We start from the raw sequence: 21,637 nt of genomic DNA, 5'->3' as shown, positions 1-21,637 counted from the left end.
TTCATATTCCTTATCTTTTATTCCTCCTTCTATTATGTTTATTGCTCTGTGAAATAACTGATGGTGGTATAGCACTGATTAAGTAAGTTAATAGGTAATGTTGTTTCTTCTATTATATTGTTGTGGCCCATCCATTAGCAATTAATCCCTATTCAATTATTTAGACCTATTATTTTTTTTATAAAGAGCATTTTGCAGCTATTTCTCTTATATATCTTTTTTTTTTTTTTTTTGCGGGGCAATGGGGGTTAAGTAACTTGCCCAGGGTCACACAGCTAGTAAGTATCAAGTGTCTGAGGCCAGATTTGAACTCAGGAACTACTGAATCCAGGGCCGGTGCTTTATCCACTGCGCCACCTAACCACCCCCTTCTCTTATATATCTTGGTATATGGACTTCCAAGTAATTTATACATTTGTCTTTCTATTTTAGCTATTTTGGGGAGTAAGGGATAGGGAGCTAATATATTGAAAAGTTGACTTTCCTCTCTCAAACATGGATAAATCTAACCATAAATAAAGAAGAAAGAAATTTAGGTTTTGAATACAATCTTAGAAAAGTTAGAAATGATAGACCTCTGGAGGAAATTGTATGGCAGGAGAAAAGAGTATACCTTTTTCTCAGCTCTAAATAGCATTTCACAATAATTGACAATGTATTAGGACATAAAACCTTTACAACCAAATGTAGAAAAGCAGAAATATGAAATACACCCATTTTCAGACCATAATGGAATAAAAATAATTCAACAAAAGACCACAGGAGTAAAGACTAAAAATTAATTGGAAATTCAGTAATTGAATCCTTTTTTGTTGTTGTTGTTGTTGTTGTTGTTTTGGTTTTTTGGTTATTTTTGGCGAGGCAATTGGGGTTAGGTGACTTGCCCAGGGTCACACAGCTAGTAAGTATCAAGTGTCTGAGGCTGAATTTGAACTCAGGTCCTCCTGACTCCAGGGCCAGTGCTCTATCCACTGCGCCACCTAGCTGCCCCCAGTAATTAAATCCTAAAGAATTAGTGGATCAAAGAACAAATCATAGAAACAATGAATAATTTCATTAAAGAGAATGACAAGCATGAGACAATATACCAAAATTTGTGGTATGCAGCCAAAACAGTACTTAGGAGAAAATTTATATCTCTAAATTTGTACATTTCTATTTAAAAAACACTAGAAAGCATAGGAATCAGTGGAGCTTCTCTTCAAATAAGTCAAATCTATGTAAAACCAAGAAGTAGTATTTTCTGTAATGGAGATAAATGTAAAGCCTTCTTTTTAAGATTAGGGATGAAGCAAGGGTATTCATTATCACCACAATTATTCAGTATACTATAATGCTAACTATGACAATAATACAAGAAAAATTAATTGGAGGAATAAAAATAGGCATATCACTTTTTGCTGATGATATGAGCCTATACGTAGGGAACACTAGAAAGTCAACTATAAACTAGTTGAAATAGCAACTTTAGCAAAGTTTCGGGATATAAAATAAATCCATATAAATCATTAGCATTTCTATATGTTACCAACAAAACCCAGCAAGAAAGGACAGAAAGAGAAATTCTATTTAAAATAACTGTGGACAATAGCAAATACTTGGGAATGTATCTAATAAGATAAACCCAGGAACTATTTGAACATAATTACAAAATACTTTTCGAAGAAATAAAGACAGATCTAAGCAATTGGAGAAATATTTCCTCATGAGTTCACTGAGCCAATATTATAAAAATAACAGTTCTACCCAAGTTAATTTTCTTATTTAGTGCTATACCAATCAACCAAATAATTATTTTATTGATTTTGAAAAAGTAATAACAAAATGTCAATAAAATCAAAGGAATCAACAAAAATGTGAAGCCAGTCTAACAGTACTAGATTTCAAATTATATTTTAAAGTGGTAATCATGGAAACAATCTGGTACTGGCTAAGAAATAAACTGGTGAATCAGTGAAATAGATTAGGTACCCTGTACACAGTAGTAAATTACTAAAGTAATCTTATGTTTGATAAAACCAGAGATCCATGTTTTTAGGATGAGAACTTCTTATTTGACATAAAATGTTGGGACAATTGGAAAGCAGTTTTGCAGAAAGTAGGCATAGACAAACATCTTATACCATATACCAAGATAAGGGCAAAATAGATAAATGCTTTAGACATAAATGGTAATATCATAATTAAATTAGGGGACCATGGAAAAATGTACCTGCCAGACCTATGTATAATGGAAGAATTTATGATTAAACAAGAGATAGAGAAGATCATGGGAAGTAAAATAGATATTTTTGATTACAAGAAATTTAAAAAGTTTTAGCAAAAGGAAAATTAAAGCAGTCAAAATTAGAAGGAAAACAGGAAAGTGGGAAAATAATTTTATAGGAGTATATAGGGAAATGAGCTCAACTTATAGAAATAAGAGCCATTCCCCAATTGATAAATGGAATGGCCAAAATAAATGAACAAGTAGTTTTCAGAAAAAGAAATCAAAGATATCAATACTCACATTAAAAAAATGCTTTTAATCATTACTAATTAGAGAAATGCACATTAAAACTCAATGATACTACCTCTCAGCTATCAGATTATCTAATGTGACAAAAGAAAAATAACATAACATGGAGGGCATGTGGAAAAACTGGGGCACTAATGAACTGTTGGTGGAGTTGTGAACTATAATTCTGGAGAATAATTTGGAATTACATCCAAATGATTATAAAATTGCACTTACCTTTTGACCCACCAATATCACTACTAGATCTGTTTCACAAAGAGATCAAAGAAAAGGGAAAAGGACCTATTTGTACAAATATATTTATGGAAGCCCTTTTTGTGATGGCAAAGAATTAGAAATTGGGGGGATGTCTATCAATTGGGAAATGGCCAAACAAGTTGTGGTATATGATTGTGATGCAATACTATTGTGCTTTAAGATATGATAAGCAGGATGGTTTCAGAAAAACCTGAAAAGATGTATATGAACTCATGGAAAGTGAAAGAGAACATTGTAGATGGTAAATATTATAAAGGTAAATATATTATAAAGGTAAAGAAGGTAAATATGATAATTATATATTAAGATAGTAAATATTATAAGGCAATGATATAAGGGTGATCAACTATAGAAATACTTAGCTACTCTAATTAAAACAAGAATCCAAGACAATTATAAAGACCCAACATGAAAAATGCTGTCCACTTCTAGAGAACTGATGAACTCTGAATATAGATTGAAGCATACTTTTTCACTTTCTTTGTATTTCTTTGTCTCTGTGTGTTTTCTTCTACAACATGGCTAATATGGAAATGTTTTTTGCATGACTACATATATATATTTAATTGATATTATATCATTTACCTTCTTGAAGGGTAGGGGAAGGTCAAGAGGGAGAGAGAGAACTTGGAATTCACTTAAAAATAATTTTAAAAAATTTTACATGTAATTGAGAGATATCTAATGAAATTGGTAAATATATATTTTTAAAAATCCAAGGCTGATAATTTATATGGCTTCATTCTGCATCTTTTCACTTTACTGATGTTATTTTTTCAACTAATGCTTAGTTGAATCCCTGGGGTTCTTTAAATAGACTATTATATCATCTAAAAAAGCAATACTTTTTTTTTCTTATTTGCCCATGCTTATTCCTTTAAAGTTTCTTTTTAATATTAATTATTGCTATAAGGTGGCATTTTTAGAACTATTTCAACTAGTAATGGAGATACAATATATCCTTGCTTTTCTCTTCTTCTCATTGGAGACATATTTATTGTTTCTCCATTACATATAATTCTGGCTATAGTTTTTTATATTGATACTATTTATCATAGTAAGTAAAAGTTCATTTATTCTTTTTCTTTTAATTTTTTTTAAAAAGCTAAATGGTTATGTTTTGTCATGCTTTTTCTGCTTCTATTAATACAATCATGTGGCTTCTTATTGTTTTTGTCATTGTTATTATTTTTTATATTTATAGTGTTACTAATATTGAACCAACCCTGAATTCCTGGAATAAATCTAACTTTATCACTTGTATAATCTTTTTAATATGCTGATGATAGCATTTTTGCTGACATTTTGTTAAATATTTTTATGTCATAGTTATTAAGATATTGGCCTATATTTTCCTTCTCTGCTTTATCCCTTCCTGGCTTAGGTATCTACACTATTTGCATTACAGAAGAATTTTGGTTGGATTTCTTTTTCTATTTTTTTTTTTTTGCAAATAATTTATGTAACATTGACGTTAATTGCTTTTTGAACATTTTATAGAATTCACTTTTACATACATTTAGTCTAGATTTTTAAATTGGAAGTAAATCTCTAGTTAGGATGCTTTTTTGTTGTTGTTAGGCAATTGGGGTTAAGTGACTTGCCTATGGTCACACAGCTAGTAATTGCTAAGTGTCTGAGGCTGGATTTGAACTCAGGTCCTCCTGAATCCAAGGCCAGTGCTCTATCCATTGCGCCACCTAGCTGCCTCCTAGGATGCTTTCTTTATCTGACATTAATTTATTTAAATGATCAATTTCTTGATTAATCTAGGTATTTTATATTTAAATTTATTACTTTTTTGGCATGTGATTTGTCAAAATAATTTCTAATAAGTTCCCTCATTTCTCCTTCATTTATTATGATGTCTTTTCATTTTTAATATTGGCTATTTAATTATTTTTAAATCCAGATTAGTTATTGATCAAATTTTTTTAACTTATGTCTTTTAAGAAAAAAATAACTCTTAGTTGTATTTATAAGTTCAGTATTTTAATTCCAATTTTGTTCATTTCTTTTGATTTTCAGAATTTGTATTTTTATGTTATTTGAGGTTTCTTGAATTATTGCCTTTTTCTTCTTTTTTTTTAAGTTTTGTGTGAAATTCATTGAGCTATTCTTTCTTTTATTGATGAATTGTTTTGGAAATATAAAATTTCCCTTAAGGATGACCTTGGATATATCTTAAAAGTTTAGTTCTGTTGCTTCAATGTTGTAATTTTCCTTAAAAAGATTCTTTACAATTTCTATGATTTTTACTTCTACCTACTAGTTCTTTAGGATATAGTCATTTAATTTCTATTTACATTTCAAACCTTTCTTCCAAGGTCCTTTATTTATAATTTTTATTACAATATAGTCTCTAAAAGGATATGTTTAACATTTTTTCTTTTCTTCATTTGTTAACAAGGTTTTTATGCCCTAGCCTGATGACAGTTTTTGTAAAGGTGTCATGAACAACTGATATTTATGTATATTCCTTTCTATTCCCACTTAATAATATAGCAATTTATCTTATCTCCCTTAATGCAAATTCCATTCAAATTCTACCAAGGAATGCTCAATCTGGATTCAGGTCCTAACTCTATTAATTACTATTTGTGTGATCTTGAGCTAATCTTTTCAACTCTGTGATCCTCACTTTCTTTATTTCTAAGATTAGTGAGTCTACCTCTTAGGTCTCTTTTAGCTCTAAATCTATTCTTGTCTCTATGCTGCTTAATGATACATGAAGGAATTTTCTTAAGGATGTCTTATTATTATTATTTTTTAGAACCAAATGGTAAAAGAGTTGGAGGCCCGTGTTCAGCAGCTCACTGGAGAAGCTGAGAACAGCAATTTACAGTGGCAAAAATTAAGTCAGGAAAAAACCGAATTGGAAAAATGCTACCAAATGACATGCTGTGAACTGCAAGAAGTGAAGGCAAGGTATTAGCTAAAGTCCAAGATGTATTGATTTAGCTATAAAATAATGATACTAACCATCCAAGACATTTGCTTCAATTTGAACACGTTATAAAATCATACCTTGTCCATTACAATATGTGTCCTTTGTAATCCAAGAATTATTATTTATTTGGTTTTAAAATTTTTAATGATAAAAATAGTTATTTAAAACAATGAAAGTCCATTTCTAACTTATTCTTTTCCTTGCTTCTAGAAATAACTCACTTCATAAAGAAAAGGATAATATTGCACAAGATTATGAACAAAGTATAAAATTATTACAAGCCAGGTGTGATTCGGATATCCAGGTTATGAAAGAAGAATATGCTGTGTCTTCTGCTAAGGTATTGCATACTTATAGAGACACCTTCACAGAAATAAGGAACACTCATTGTTTGGATTATCACACTCAATGAAATTACCCAATGTGTTCTTAGTAAGAAGTTGCAAAATCATGCAATAACAGGATATTTTCTTTTGAGAGTAGTTGTCTTTTAAATTCATTTTTGAAACAACTAAAATTGTAAAAAAAAGTTGATAGTTTATTAAATTCATTGTTAGCACAAGTTAATATTTCTTGAGCCAGCTTCTCCTATTGTATATAGCAAAGCAGCAGTATACAACAAGTATTAGGCCTTGAAATCAGGAGATCTTGGTTTGAAACCTAGCTCTGCTAAGTGCTAATTCTGTGCCTTAACCTCTCTGGGCCTTAATTGCCTAATATGTTAATTGAAGGGATTTGGTTAGATAACCTCTAAGATTTCTTCTAGTTTTGACACCCCAGAATTCTGTGATTTTTGTGACTTCTTCCTGGGAACATGTTGGGTAATTTTTTCTAGTAATTTGAAAGAATGAATGTAATCTCTAACTTTTCCACTGTGAATATTCATAGAATCTGGCTCATTAAATGACTATACTATATTATATTTGTATTTAATTCTGTTCCTATTAGTGAACATTTATTAGTGCTTTATTGTATTAGAACTTCTGTGGGGGATGTTTGTAATGCACAGATGAACAGAACAGAGTTTCTTCTCTTAAGGAACTGATAATTTAGAGAATATAGAAGGCAAAACTAGATACTATAGAATGCCTTATAATTACTAAAATTATTGATTTTCAGAAAAAAACTTCTGTAACTTACCTTCTTTTAAAAATCTGAACCTGTGATTTCATCTTTTTGAATCTTCCTGTGTGGAAATACCTTCCACAAGTCCAAAAAAGAGATACCTCTGTAATTCTATACAGCCTTAGGAGTCACTTGGGTACTGAGAGATAAGGAGACTTGCTCAGGTTCACATGACTAGTATGTATTAGAAACAGGACTTGAACCTATGTCTTCCTGACTCCAAGGTAAGCCCTCTGTCCACCATCCCATGCTATCTCTACTTCCAACTTACACCTTGGTTCCAAAGCAAATTAACCTTCATTTGATTTATTGGCACTTAGTGCACAAAGAAATTCATGTTAACATTTTTAGCATAATCAAATAATTATTTTGTTAATTAAGACTTTCTGATGTTTGATTTCAAAATCAACAATTTGAAAACATTTTTGGTAAGCTTGTGGCTATTTTTCTTTTTTTTTCTTTCTTTTTTTTTTTTTTTTTAGTGAGGCAGTTGGGGTTAAGTGATTTGCCCAGGGTCACACAGCTAGTAAGTGTTAAGTGTCTGAGGCCAGATTTGAACTCAGGTACTCCTGACTCCAGGGCCGGTGCTCTATCCACTGCGCCACCTAGCTGCCCTGTGGCTATTTTTCTAATAATTTTATTAGCAGTTTTAAATTGTGTGTAAAACTTGATTTATACTTTAAAGAATAAATAGTTGGATTTGCCATGACAAATTGTATTTCTTTTTTTTTTTGACAAATTGTATTTCTTATGATAAAATGCCTTTGTTATAGAAGCATTTTGCTTCTGAATGTAACTTTTGGAAATAATAGTAAAGTTATTCCTCCAGCACTAAATAGTGGAGCTACAGCAAGGTCATCATTATAGGGTTTTTGTTGTTGTTGTTCAATATCTGCAGGCATCTGAATTGATTGAGAAGTTGGAAGATAATATCTGTCAATTAAAACAACAGCTACAAAAATCAGAACATCAAAGACAGCAACAACTAAGGGTGAGCCTTGAATTTTTTTAGTCTATAGAAAAATGACAAAACATCTATTTCCCTTTCTTAACTTGTGATACAGATGTATATAAATCCATTTTTTGGACTTCTTACAAATGACAATAGGCAGTTGCCAAAGTAAAGAATTTGTTCTTACTCTTCTTTTCATTGAATATATTAAAAAGCCATTTCTTTCTATTTAAAACACATAAAGTAGATATTAGTATATAGAGTTAAATGTAAAATAATTTCATTTTGAAGTATTGATCATTGTTTTTAATGAAGCTCTGGTTTAAGAATATATATGGATGGTTATTTTTAGTCTCTTCACATAACATACTTGTCATGCTCACCTTCAATAGTATTTATTTTTTACTTCAAGTAGAAATCAAGAAAAATGATGAAGTCTCTTTAAAATACTTAGCTCACTAATGATTTAGACAGGTCATTTAAAATAATAATAGACTAGATCCTAGGGGAAAGAATTTGACTGTCATATTGTTACTTACTTATTTGCTAAGAGGCATCTTGATATAGTCAATAAAGAACTAGTCTCAGAGTCTGGAAGAGCTGAGTTCAAGTTTTACTTCTGACTCTGTGACCAGGGATAAGTCACTTTATCCCACAATGCCATAGGCAATTCTTTGACACAATAAATTGCAGAGAAGGAATTAATTTGCATTGGTATTTGGGACTTTAGCATCAGAGTGTAACCTCAAATATTGATGTTAAAGGCTTTGAGTATGGGCCACTGATGCTGAATATGTTGTTTGAGTTCTAGAATAGCCAAATTTGAAGAAGCTCCATATGCAGCAGGTGACTATTTTTTTGGTATAGCAATTCTTGAAGACCATATAGAGGGACTGTGATCAGTATTGCTAGAGGAAGTTCTTATACTGAAGAATTATATTTCCTTAAATCCTTAAAAAATTACACTTTAAAGCCTTAAAAAGTTGAAGAAGTTTTAATACTTTGAGGCTACTCAGAACTTAGTTACTTGCTTAGACCAACTTAACTATTAACTTGTTATTTGAAAATTGAGTTGATAGAACTATTTTCATAAAAATGCAAAACTGATAAAGTATTTTTAAGTACTTACTATGCTAGGTACTGTGTTAAGTGATAGGGATGCAAATACAAGCAAACTAGATTGTCCCTGCCTTCCCAGACTTTTATTCTAATGGTGCAAGATAAACATATAAAGAGAAATGGGTCATGAAGGGTGGAGAGGGCATATAGGAACTGTTGTTATACAATGACATGATTTGGAGATGACCACAAAGAAAGGTGGAGGCCTCTAATTGGCCAAAAGTAAAGGTTAAGCTTATCAGAGTCAGGGCTGGACTCCAAGTTTCCAGTGAGGAAGAGATAGGGAAAATTCCCAGAGATCAGGTGGTGTGGTTTAGATGTGGAAAAAAATAGTTTTATTTAGAGCAGGTTGATTTGTCTTATTAAATTAGTTTTATTGACACCTAAGGAACAATTTTACTTATTATAAAAGCAAATTTTTATCTTTTACAGGAGCAAGAAAATAAATTCCAGCAGGAAAAATTTCAATTAGATCTCAATTATGAAAAAAAGGTAATTTTTTTGAATGTGAAAATATGAACTATTTAATATATTACCACAACATATAAATGCCAAGCAGGAAAAATAATTATGGGCACAATAGTATTCTATCACAATCATCATATACCATAACTTGTCCAGCTATTTCCCAATTGATGGGCATCCCCTCAATTTCCAAATCTTTGCCACTACTAAAAGAGCTCCTAAAAATATTTTTGTACATGTAGGTCCTTTTTCCCTTTTGTTTTTTATCTGTTTGGGATATAGACCTAGTAGTGGTATTGCTGGGTCAAAGGATATGCAGATTTTTATAGCCCTTTGGGCATAGTTCCAATGGCTCTCCATAATGGTTTACTGAGTATACAACTCCATCATAATGCATTAGTGTCTTAATTTTCCCACATCCTCTCCAGAATTTGTCATTTTCCTTTTCTGTCATATGAGCCAATCTGATAGGTATGGGCTAGTATCTTAGATTTCTTTTAATTTGCATTTCTCTAATCAGTAGTGATTTAGAAAAATTTTCATGACTATAAATAGCTTTGATTTCATCCATAAGATAGATTTTTATACACAATTGAATGTGTATGATATTATTCCTTCTTTGAGCCAATTTCGATGAGAGTAAGGTTCTTGTGACCTTCCCCCCCATATCCCTAATCATCCCCTCCATTGTAAAAGTTCTCATATCTCTTTTATGTGAGATAATTTACCCCATTCTACCTCTCCCTTTCCCCTTCTCCCAGTGCATTCCTCTTTCTCACCTCTTAATTTTATTTTTTTAATCTTCCCATCATATTCAACTCACACCTGTGTCCTCTGTCTATGTATACTCCTTCTAACTGCCTTAATAAAGGTAAAGTTCTTAGGAGTTATAGGGATCATCTGCTCATGTAGAAATGTAAAGTTTAACCTTATTTATGCTTTTCTTGAGTCTTGTATTTGAAAGTCAAATTTTCTATTCAGCTCTGGTCTTTTCATCAGGAATGTTTAAGTCCTCTATTTCGCTGAATGTCCATATTTTTCCCTGAAGCTGATGGCTTCAGGCCATGTTCATGTGGCTTCCTGGTCATTTAAGAACACAAAAAGGCACACCCAAATGGAACTGTGGCCCTCTTCAGACACAGAGAATGTCCTAAGACCCCATTAGAGCTCTTGATTTTTAAGAACTAATGAAAGAAGAGGGGCAGTTGCTGGAGGTGGTGAAAGAACACATAAAAGGAGAGATGGGGACAGATAGGAAAACTAGGAACTTACAGGATATGGATGGGAAATACATTCGTTTTCCTGCAAAATGTGTTTCATCTCACTAGATCAGGGGTGTAAGGCATGAGATAGAGTGCATAAGTGAGAATGAGACTGGGGAATATTTAGTTTAAAAAGTCAGCCTAGAAATTCTCAGGAGGTGAGCCTGGCAGAGCCAAGATGGTAAAGAAAGGGAGGGACTCAGCTGAACTCTCACAGATTCACCTCTGCATATCTTTAAATAACACCTCAAAAAGAATTCTGGAGTGACATAAGTAACAAAAAGACAAGGCAAAACAATTTTCCAGTTAAAACAACTTAGAAGGTTGACAGGAAAGGTCTGCCCCACCAGAGTGAGAGTGGAAGACAGTCCAGTTCAGACTGTGTCACCACAGACCACAATGTCCCCACTCCTCAGGAAGCAGATCCCCTCTTTAACATAGGGATAAAAGTCATGAAAAAGATGGAAAAATGAGGAAATTTTAAAAAATCCTAACCATCAAAAGTTAAGGGGGCAGCTGGGTGGTGCAGTGGATAAAGCACTGGCCCTGGATTCAGGAGAACCTGAGTTCAAATCCGATCTCAGACACTTGACATTTACTAGCTGTGTGACCTTGGGCAAGTCACTTAACCCTCATTGCCTGGCCCCCCACCCCCCCGAAAAAAAAGTTATGGTGAAAGGAAAGATCAAAACACAAATTCAAAAGAAAACGTCAAAACTGCTACTTCCAAAGCCTCAAAAAAATTCTTTTTGGAATTAATCTTAGGCCCCAAAAGAATTCCTGGAAGAGCTACTAAAGGATTTTAAAAATCAAATAAGAGAGGTAGAAGAAAAATTGAGAAAAGGAATTGAGAGTAATACAAGAAAATCATGAAAAGAGTCAACAGCTTGATAAAAGAAGCACCAAAAACAAAAACAAAAACAAAAACCCCAAAACCCTGAAGAAAATAAGACTTTGAAAAATAGAATAGGCCAAATGAGAAAAGAGGCACAAAAATCTACTGAAGAGAATAACTCCTTTAAAAAACAAAACTTGCCTAATGGAAAAGGAGATATACAATTTTGCTGAAGAAAATCATTCCTGAAAAATTTGAATTGGGCAAGTGGAAATTAATGACTCCAAGAGACATCAAGGATGACTGTTCATGTTGATCCAGTGTGACTTTTGTTGGTATGCTTCCATAAGTTCCCCACAGATACTCTACCCATGGTGCCTTATCTTTTTCCTGATATAATAAGAAATAGGAGGGTGGTGGCAAAAAATTTGAAACTGAGGGGATGCCCACCAATTGGGAAATGACTGAATGAATTACAGTATATGAATATGATGGAATATTATTGTGCTGAAATGATGGAAGGATATAGTTTCAGAAAAATCTGGGAAGACTTATATGAACTGATGCAAAGTGATATGAGTAGAAACAAGAGAACGTTTTTTTAATTTAATTTAATTTTTTTGCTGGGCATTGAGGGTTAAATAACTTGCTCAGCTAGTAAGTCTCAAGTGTCTGAGGCTGGATTTAAACTCAGGTCTGCCTGAATCCACGGCTGGAGCTTGATCCACTTCACCACCTATCTGCCCCCAAGAGAACAATTTTCACAATGATAGCAATATTGTAAAGGCAATCAGCTGTCAAAGACTAAGTAATGCTGATAAATACATTGATCTACCACAATTCCAAAAAACTGATGAAAAATGCTATCCACCTCTAGATAGAGAACTTATGGGCTCAGAGTTCAGATTGAAGGATATTTTTTCACTTTCTCTTTTTTTTGAACTTGCTTACTGCAAAAATATGTTTTGCATAAGTTCACATGTGTAATGAGTTTTGTTCCTGCCTTCTCAGCAGGTAGGGGACAGAGTGAAGGGAGAGAAAGAATTTGGAACTCAGAATAAAATTTTTCTACTTAAATTTTTAAAAATGTAAAACATTTAAAAATTAAAAATTTAAACATTTAAAAAATTTGGGGAAACAATGAGAATAGGTGTCAGTGTGGTACAGTGAAAAGACTATCAGTTTTGGTCTTGAGTTCAAATTGAACTAGCTGTTGTTATTTATGTTAATAGGAGAAGGGTACAGGTAGACTTCAAAAAATTTTAAAAGCTTTGGCACTTGGAGTAATCTCCACTCTCCTCAAAATTACCTTTGTGGAACACATATCTCCTTTTGTGACCCTAGCAGATAAGTGCCATACTAGGATATTTGAGGTAGTGTTGTCTATCAGAAAGAATCATGGAAGTGGAATTTGAAGACTTGTTTTTGCTACTGAACCCTTGTAATACCTTGAATAGGTCAGTTAAGCTCTTTAAGCCACAGTTTTGAGGTAATGTATGCTCTGTAAACCTTAGGGCATGATATAAATATTGGCAATGGTGTTGGTGATTATCATTATTATTATTATTTTCAATTAAATTGAGAGGTTAGATTGGTTTCTGTCTTCAGTTACTTCCAAATACTTCATGTGATCTCTGATTTATATGGTATTATTCCTGTCTGCTCTATTTATCTTATGTACATGCATTTTATGTTTTTTAAATTGTGTAAATATAGGATTGTTGCACAAAAATACAAGAAAATGTTTGATGTTTTATTCATTATATTATGTTGTTGCCTCATAATCCCTGTCACTTTGAGCAAAGAAGTTTAATTCTTCTATGTATTAGTTTCTTTAACTGTCAAATGAAGGAGTTGTACTAGATTATTTTTTTGGTACCGTCTAACTCTAAAATTGTTATGAAGATCAAATCAAATAATTGTAAAGTGCTTAAAATATTTTAATTTTTCTTTTTATCATTATTAAGAAAGTTTAAAAAAAAAGAAAATTGAACTTATGAGACATAAGCACCCTCTTTTTCCATTCTCTTCATCTGAAAGCCCCTTGACACAATCTCCTACTCTCTTATTTTCCTCCAGTCTCTATCAAAAAGTTGGCCCATCTTCAAAGGTCCTTCCTCCTTAATCTTCAACCTCTCCCTGTCAACTATTTCCTCCCCTCTTGTCTTCAAACATGTCCAAATCTACCCCATTCTTTAAAAAAAAGCACCAAAAAACCTTTGCTAGATCTATCCTTCATGCTGTTCTATCTCTCTCTTCCTATTCTTAGTCACTTTAAAAGAGCCTTCTTTACTTGTTGCATTGACTTCCTCTTTGCTCAACTCTTCAACCCCTTGCAAGTCTGACTTTTGAACTCATCTCTAAACTGAGATTGCTGTCTGCAATGTTTCCATGATCTCTTGGTTGTCAAATTTAAAGCTCTTTTTTTCTTTTTCTAGTCTAAATCTTTCTTGACCTGTTTGATGTATTTGAAGCTGTTGAGTACCCTTTTCCTTTTGGATACTCCTACTTCTTTGGGTTTTTGTGATACTATTCTGGTTTGCCTGTCTGACCAGTGTTTTTTAATCTCCATTTCTGTCTCATCATCCGTATCTCATCTCTAAATTCCTACCTTCCCCCAAGCTTCTGTCCTTGGCCCTCTTCTTTACACTCTTCCTATTGGTAGCCTCACTGGTAGCCTTGGAATTAACTTCTCTACTATGCAGATGACACAAGGATCTATATATTCTGCCCTAGTCTCTCACCTGAGATTCAGTATCCCATTGCCAATTGTTTTTGACTGGATGTCCCAGATACATCTAAAACTCAAAATATCCAAAAATGGACTGATTCTCTTTCCTTCTAAATCCACTTCCTCCTCCTAAATTTACCTGTTTATTTCAAAGTTCCCAACATCCTTCTGTTTGCCAAGGCCCATAACCTTGACATTATCCTGGCTCTCTCATTTTCCCTCTCCTCACATATTTAATCAGTTTCCAAGTCTTGCCATTTCTATTTTTCATGATATCTCTCACATGTAATCCCTTTTTCCTTTTCTTACAGCTACCACACTAATTAAGGCTTCTAATACATTCTCCTAGCTGCTTCCATTTTATGGGTGAGCTCATCCCATTCACACTCACAGTTATGATTACTATATATTTTTCCTCCATTCTATTTTCTTTGTCCTTTTCTCTCTCTTTTTATCCTGTCACTCCTCAAAAATCTGTTTTGCTTCTGACTACTGCCTTCCTTAATCTGCATTCTCTTTTATCACCCCCTTCTACCCCCATCTTTCTTATCCCCTTCTCCTCTTAATTCCCTATTTAGTAAGATAGATTTCTGTGCCCAACTGAGTGTGTATCTGTATTCTTTTCTCTTTGAATCAATTCCAATGAGTGCAAGGTTCAAGCTTTGTCTGCCAACTCCCCTCTCCATGCCATTTTCCATTCCATTATGAAGGTCTTCCTTGTGCAGCTCTTTTATGTCAGGACATTTTCCCCATTCTATCTCATCCTCCATTTTTTTTGGAGACCATCTCAACAAAATTGACTCATACCTGTGCCCTCTCTTTATGTATATTCCTTCTAACTGTCCTAATAATGATGACATTCTTAGGAGTTACATAAATTATCTTCCCATATAGCAATATAAACAGTGTAACTTTGGGTTTCTTATGATTACTCTTTCATATTTATCTTTTTTTCTTTGTTTTTAATAGAATTTTATTTTTCAAAATATATGTAAAAACAAATTTTAACATCAATTTTTTTTAAGTGAGGCAATTGGGGTTAAGTGACTTGCCCAGGGTCACACAGCTAGTAAGTGTTAAGTGTCTGAGGCCGGATTTGAACTCAGGTACTCCTGACTCCAGGACCGGTGCTCTATCCACTGTGCCACCTAGCTGCCCCTAACATCAATTTTTAAAAATTTTGTGTTCCAACTTCTCTTCCCCCCTCCTTGCCCACCCCCACCCACAAGAACTCAAGCAATTCAAAGTAAGTTATACATGACTTGTCATGGAAAAATTCCCATATTCGCTAGTTGTGAGAGAAAACAGTAAAAAAAACCCCAAAACTTCCGATTGCGGAATTGTCAAAGAGGAAAAGAAAAAAAAATTTAAAAATGTGTTTCTATCTGTTTGCAAATGGGCTGCAATCTTCATAAGTCCTTCAGGGTTATATTGGATCATTGTCTTGCTGAAAATAACCACATGCTTCCCAGCAGATCATCCCCTACTATTGCTGTTATTTTGTATACAGTACATTTCACTCTGCTTCAGTTCATGTAGGTCTTTCCAGGTTTTTCTGATAGTATCCTGTTCATCATAACCTGTATATAGTACCTTAAACTTGACAGAGAATTTTCTTCATAAAAGCTCAGCAAAGTAGGTACCATACGTTTTGCCAATATAATCAATCATCACTCCCACTCCCACTCCCTTCCCATGACATTTACTCTATCTTCTTTTTACCTATTCCTCCTCAAAAGTGTTTTACTTCTGACTATCCTCTCCCTTGCTCTGCACTCCCTTTTTTCACCCTTCCTTCCTTATACTTCTCCCCTCCTATTTTCCTGCAGGGTTAAATAGATTACTCCTCCCAATTGGGTATGAATGCTATTCCCTCCATGAGCCCACTCTGATGAGATCAAGGTCCCTGATCTAATTCTGTGTTCTAAATTTTTCTTCCTCCCTCCCTCCTCAACCCTCCCTATGAGATCAAGCAATTCAATATGTCATAGTGGTGCAGTAATGCAGAACATCTTCATCTTCCTTGAAAGTGTTTTGCTTTTTACTGCTCTCTCCCCCAATCTGCCCTTCCCTCCTTCCCTTCTTCCTCCCCTCCCCATCTCCCTCCCCTCCCTCAGGGCAAAAATATATTACTATATCTACTTGAGTATGTCTGTTAGTCCTTCTTTGAGCCAATTCTGATGATATTAAGGTTCACTCACTCCCCAACTCCTTCCTCCTCTTCTTCTCCCCTCCATAAGCTTTTTTCTTGTTTCCTTCATGTGAATTACCTCTCCCCAGACTATCTCTCCCCTTCTCCCTTCCCCAGTCTATTCCTCCTACACCTCAACCCTATTTTAATGATGTCATCATGGGTTAGTTAGGTGGCACAGTGGACAAAGCACCAGCCCTAGACCCAGGAGGCCCCAAGCCCAAATCCAGCCCCAGACATAAGACACCCCACCCTGTTTGCCCCACAAAGAACAAAACATAAATGCTTTACAGATATCATCCCTTTATATTCAGTTCAGACCTGTGTCTTCTGTGAATTCCTTACTGAGATAGTTCTTATGAGTTCGAAGTATTATCTTCCCATGTAGGAATGTAAACAGTTTGATCTTTTAATATCCCTCATGAAGTCTTTTTCCTGTTTACCTTTTTATGTTTCTCCAGGGTCTTGTATTTGAAAGTCAAACTTTCTGTTCAGTTCAGGTCTTTTCATCACAAATGCCTGAAAGACCTCTTTCTCATTGAAATCCCATTTTTTTCCTCTGAAAGATTGTACTTAGTTTTGCTGGGTACCTGATTTTTGGCTGTAGTCCCAGTTCCTTTGCCCCCTGGAATATTATATTCCAGGCCCTTCAGTCCTTTAATGTAGAAGCTGCTAGATCTTGCTTTATCCTTATTGGAGCTCCACAGTATTTGAACTCCTTTTTTCTAGCTGCTTGCAATATTTTCTCCTTGACCTGGGAGTTCTGGAATTTGGCTATAATATTCCTGGAGGTTTTCCTTTTGGGATCTCTTTCAGGAGATGATCAGTAGATTCTTTCAATTTCTATTTTACCCCCCTGGATCTAAGATATCAGGGCAATTTCCTTCATAATTTCTTGACAGATGAGGTCTAGGCACTTTTATTGAAAATAGCTTTCAGTTAGTCCAGTAATTCTTCAATTATCTTTCCTCAATCTATTTTCCAGGTCAGTAGTTTCCTAACAGTTCACATTTTCTTCTAGGTTTCATTCTTTTGGCTTTGTCTTATTGTTTCTTGATGTTTCCTGGAGTTCTTAGCTTCTACTTGCCCAGTTCTAATTTTTCAGGAAAAATTCACCAGGTATCCTGCTCTCCTGCAGCCACAAGAGCTATTTTTTATTCTCTGCCTTAGAACTATAACCAAGACTCCTGTTCTCTTGTGACTGACCACAAGCACTCTTCTCCAGTTTGGGACTGCCACTCCAAACCACTTATGGGTAATATAGTTGCCAATCATTGTCAGCTATATCCAATGCCAGCAAAAGATCCCTTATAACCTCTTTCTGACCAGTTGAATATCCTCTGTCCCCTTGCTGTATCTGGTCTGAGAGCTACTTTTGCTGCTCCCACTCTTGAGGCTGCCTCCAAGGCCCACTATTGGTACTCTTGCCATACTCCCATCCTGGCCCCTTTGCCCATGTCACAGACCTGTCCTTCCAACCTACTATTTTTTCTTGTGCTGGAAAAATGTCTTACTTTGACCTTTTGTTGGCTCTGTCACTCTAAAATTTGATTTGAGAAATTTTAAAGTTGCTTGGAGGGTAAGGTTGGTAAATTCTAGCTGGGTTACTTCCTGTACTCAGTTATCTTGGTACTGCCCTATGTCTTATCATTATTTTTATTTCATAATTAAAATTTTACCATTATTTTGTAATGATAGGTTCAAGGCCTCCAGAGTGAACTTGATAAAGAGAAAGGAGATTCTCAGAAGAAAATTCATAAATTGGAGGAGGCTTTCAGGTATGTTGTGGCACAAATGTAATTTTTCCTTGAAATGATCTAGTGCTTAATTTCTATATAAATTAAATTCTTAGCATTTTCATTTTGTGTTTCTATAAGAATCTTGCTATGATTTCATTTGAATAGGGTTTTCATTATAATGCCATATTTTTAGGATTTTATTACTAGTCTGCAAAAAATTTGTTAAAAAATTAAATATACTTGTTTAGTGATAATATGATGAGAGTTTAATTGAATTCAGATACTTCCTCATAAACAAGTTGCAACAGATTTTTTTTTTTTAAGTGAGGCAAGTGGGGTTAAGTGACTTGCCCAGGGTCACACAGCTAGTAAGTGTTAAGTGTCTGAGGCCGGATTTGAAGTCAGGTACCTTTGAATCCAGTGCTGGTGCTCTATCCACTGTGTCACCTAGCTGCCCCACAACAGATTTTAAAAGTATTAAGATGTCGAAATTGTTGTAACATTGTGAAAAAACCCTTGCTTATGATGTGAAATCACTGCAATAGGAATTCAGGAGTGTGTTCCAGTAGCATATAAAAAATTTATTAATTTTGTATTTCTGAATATCACCTACTAGGGCATTTCATGTTACACAGTATCAACTAATTGAGAGTGGCATCTAGAGGCACTGTAATACTTAAATTTAAGGTTATTTATTTTATAGTTTTTTTAATAGGATTTCAATATTTTCTTAATGAAAGAACACATATTTAAAGATCACCTTGAGTGACCATTTTTAATTCTGTGGTTAAATGAAACTACTACTGTATAAAAATTATGAGGTTTTCTTTTCTTACTCTTTTTATTGGATTATTAAATCCATTCACATTAAAATTATGAGTTAGGCTTATGTTTTCTTCCATTGGTCTCAAATGCTATTTCTCCCCCACCCCCCAAAATTATGATTTTCCTTTTCTTCCTCTGTTAACAAATACAATGTCTCTTCCATTAGTTTAGGTTAGTCTACCTTAAGGAAATTTTATTCACGCTAGCTCTCTTCTAATCACCCTCAAAGATTCCTCCTTGCTTTCCATCCTGATTGTCACCTTCCCTAGTTTTGTAATTTTGCTTAACTTATTAGTTTCCTTTACCTTATTTAATTCTTCCCCTTGTGTAATTTTAGATTCTAAATGTGGATTCTAATCTGTTCCCCCAGTTTTGGGGGAAACTGACTAAAATCACTGATAAAACGAGTTTAGTTTTTTAAGGGTTTATTGAAAAATAGAAAGAAAAAGATTGAGAACAGAATTCCAACAGCCTGGCATTCCTTTCTTTCCTCAAATTTCCTATGAAGTCCTCTGCCGCCACCACCACCATCAAGTCAGGAACCCAAAAGAGCAAGAGCTCTCCCGCGCAGGCCTCTTTCCTCCTTCCTGTCTCCTCCCAGAAAATAGGAGGCTCCTCAAGTTGATTGGCTGGTAGCCTTGATAGACAGCACCCATGAGCAAACGTCACTTCCTGATGGCAAGGAAAAGCCACATGGCCTTGCCCTCTGAGGCATTTTCCTCATGGCGGAGCTTTCCCACAGCAAGTCTCCAGTAGGTGGCATCATTTCCATCATTACACCCTCTTTTTCCCCCTTCTCAGTTAAGTAGTCAAGAAATATACTCTTACTTTTTTGGAACAGTTTCTGTGTTATTGCCTTGTAGAGTTTGCCTCTTTTTTTCTGTTGTGCTTCACTCTTAGCAATACCAATTCCTCTAGGTGAGAGATAATATTATTCCATGGTAGGGATTTTTCTAGGTTCTTATTTATGCAGCTTATTATTAACCTTTGCCCTTGTCATCGTCATTTTTCCCCTATTTGCCTTAAAATTATCTCCCTGTGCTTTGTCTTCCTACTCTTCTGATTATGACTTATCCCTGGGTGTTCTCCTGCCTTTCTCCTGAGGCAAGATAAATGGTATTTTGAAGTACCAAATAGTTGAAGATTAACCCGTTTTAAGGTCCCCATTTTCATTTATAGAATATCTCTCTTCTCCCATGGGAACATTCATCAACGATACCCCCTCCTGCTACTGAAACAATATTTCCTCCTTTCTTTCCTCCTGTTTAAAACTCTTCCTTTGCCTCCTTACTTATTCTATTCTAGGGTCTCTTATTCCACATTATGGCATTTAAAATTTTCAAGAGACATAGTTTTGGGGTAATTTAAACATTTTATTAATAATGCTAGGGGCAGGGGGCAGCTAGGTGGCACAGTGGATAGAGCACCAGCCCTGGATTCAGGAGTACCTGAGTTCAAATCCGGCCTCAGACACTTGACATTTACTAGCTGTGTGACCCTGGGCAAGTCACTTAACCCCCATTGCCCCACCCAAAAAAATAATAATGCTAGGGGCAGCTAGGTGGTGTAGGGGCAGCTAGATGGTGGAGTAGATAAAGCACTGGTCCTGGATTTAGGAGGACCTGAGTTCAAATCCTGGCCCAGACACTTGTCACTTACTAGCTGTGTGACCTTGGTCTGGTGACTTAACCCTCATAGCCCCACAAAAAACCCAAAAAACCAAACAATAATGCTAGCATTTTAAGGATGGCCATTTCACTTTTTGTCTCAGACCAAAGACTCCTCATGGTGGTAGGCTCACAGTTTATATGCCCATGGAAGAGTAGGTATTCTTCAGGGTGGCAATCACCTCTTATTGGTTAACAATTAATGAGAAAATGTATATTACAATGAGAGGATGGACTATATTACAATGAGGGTCTTGGGGTATGTGACTTGAGTCACCCAAATCTTTTTCAAAGAGACTTATAAATTTCCATATCACCTGTCTTACAAAATGGAGGACCCACATTTACCTAGAACTCTCTGGGAAAATAGAATGAGCAGGAATGAATCTACTAGCCCAAATTTAGAATTTCTTTTATTGTCTAATTAGATTTTGGCCTGCGTAAATTTCTGCCTAAGATTTCCCACACTAGTTGGTTTCTGTATGAAAAGTATAAATGGGGATAAAACCTTGGTCCTAATAACTAATTCTTAATCATTTCTCACATATAAAAACTAAAGGAGTATTTTCCCTTATATCTCATATCTTTCTCCCCTTTTTATGTTCTCTCCCATTCTGTAATTTAGTCCTGCTAAATTTTGATAAAACTATAGCCAAGATGTTGTGTCCATAATGTTTTTGTTTTTGTTTTTTTTTTTTACGGGGCAATGGGGTTAAGTGACTTGCCCAGGGTCACACAGCTAGTAAGTGTCAAGTGTCTGAGGCCGGATTTGAACTCAGGAACTCCTGAATCCAGGGCCGGTGCTTTATCCACTGCGCCACCTAGCCGCCCCTGTCCATAATGTTTCAATCCTGTTTCTCTTTAACCTTTGTTTCCTTGTGTGTTTCTAAAAGGAAATCTCTTAATGGTCTCTTCATTATTATTTTGTGTTTTTTTTCTTGGTTGTTATATTTATTTATCTTTATGTATGTCTGTTTTCTGGGGTATTTAAAATTCAAAT

The 21,637-nt window shown here is 34.6% G+C and overlaps 1 protein-coding gene across 1 annotated transcript in view; it reads left to right on the top strand.

The window, feature by feature from the left end:
- The window catches only part of CEP112 (centrosomal protein 112), a 479,659-nt gene that overhangs the window by 126,203 nt on the left and 331,819 nt on the right, over positions 1–21,637 (top strand). The window contains exons 13-17 of the mRNA XM_044003044.1: positions 5,550–5,704; positions 5,937–6,066; positions 7,750–7,842; positions 9,355–9,414; positions 18,105–18,184. Of these exons, the coding sequence (XP_043858979.1) occupies positions 5,550–5,704; positions 5,937–6,066; positions 7,750–7,842; positions 9,355–9,414; positions 18,105–18,184 (518 nt within the window). The remainder of the gene's footprint in view (positions 1–5,549; positions 5,705–5,936; positions 6,067–7,749; positions 7,843–9,354; positions 9,415–18,104; positions 18,185–21,637) is intronic.

Source organism: Dromiciops gliroides, chromosome 4 (genome assembly GCF_019393635.1).
Source record: "Dromiciops gliroides isolate mDroGli1 chromosome 4, mDroGli1.pri, whole genome shotgun sequence".
NCBI lineage: Eukaryota > Metazoa > Chordata > Mammalia > Microbiotheria > Microbiotheriidae > Dromiciops > Dromiciops gliroides.
This window is presented reverse-complemented; position numbering and strand designations above follow the sequence as displayed.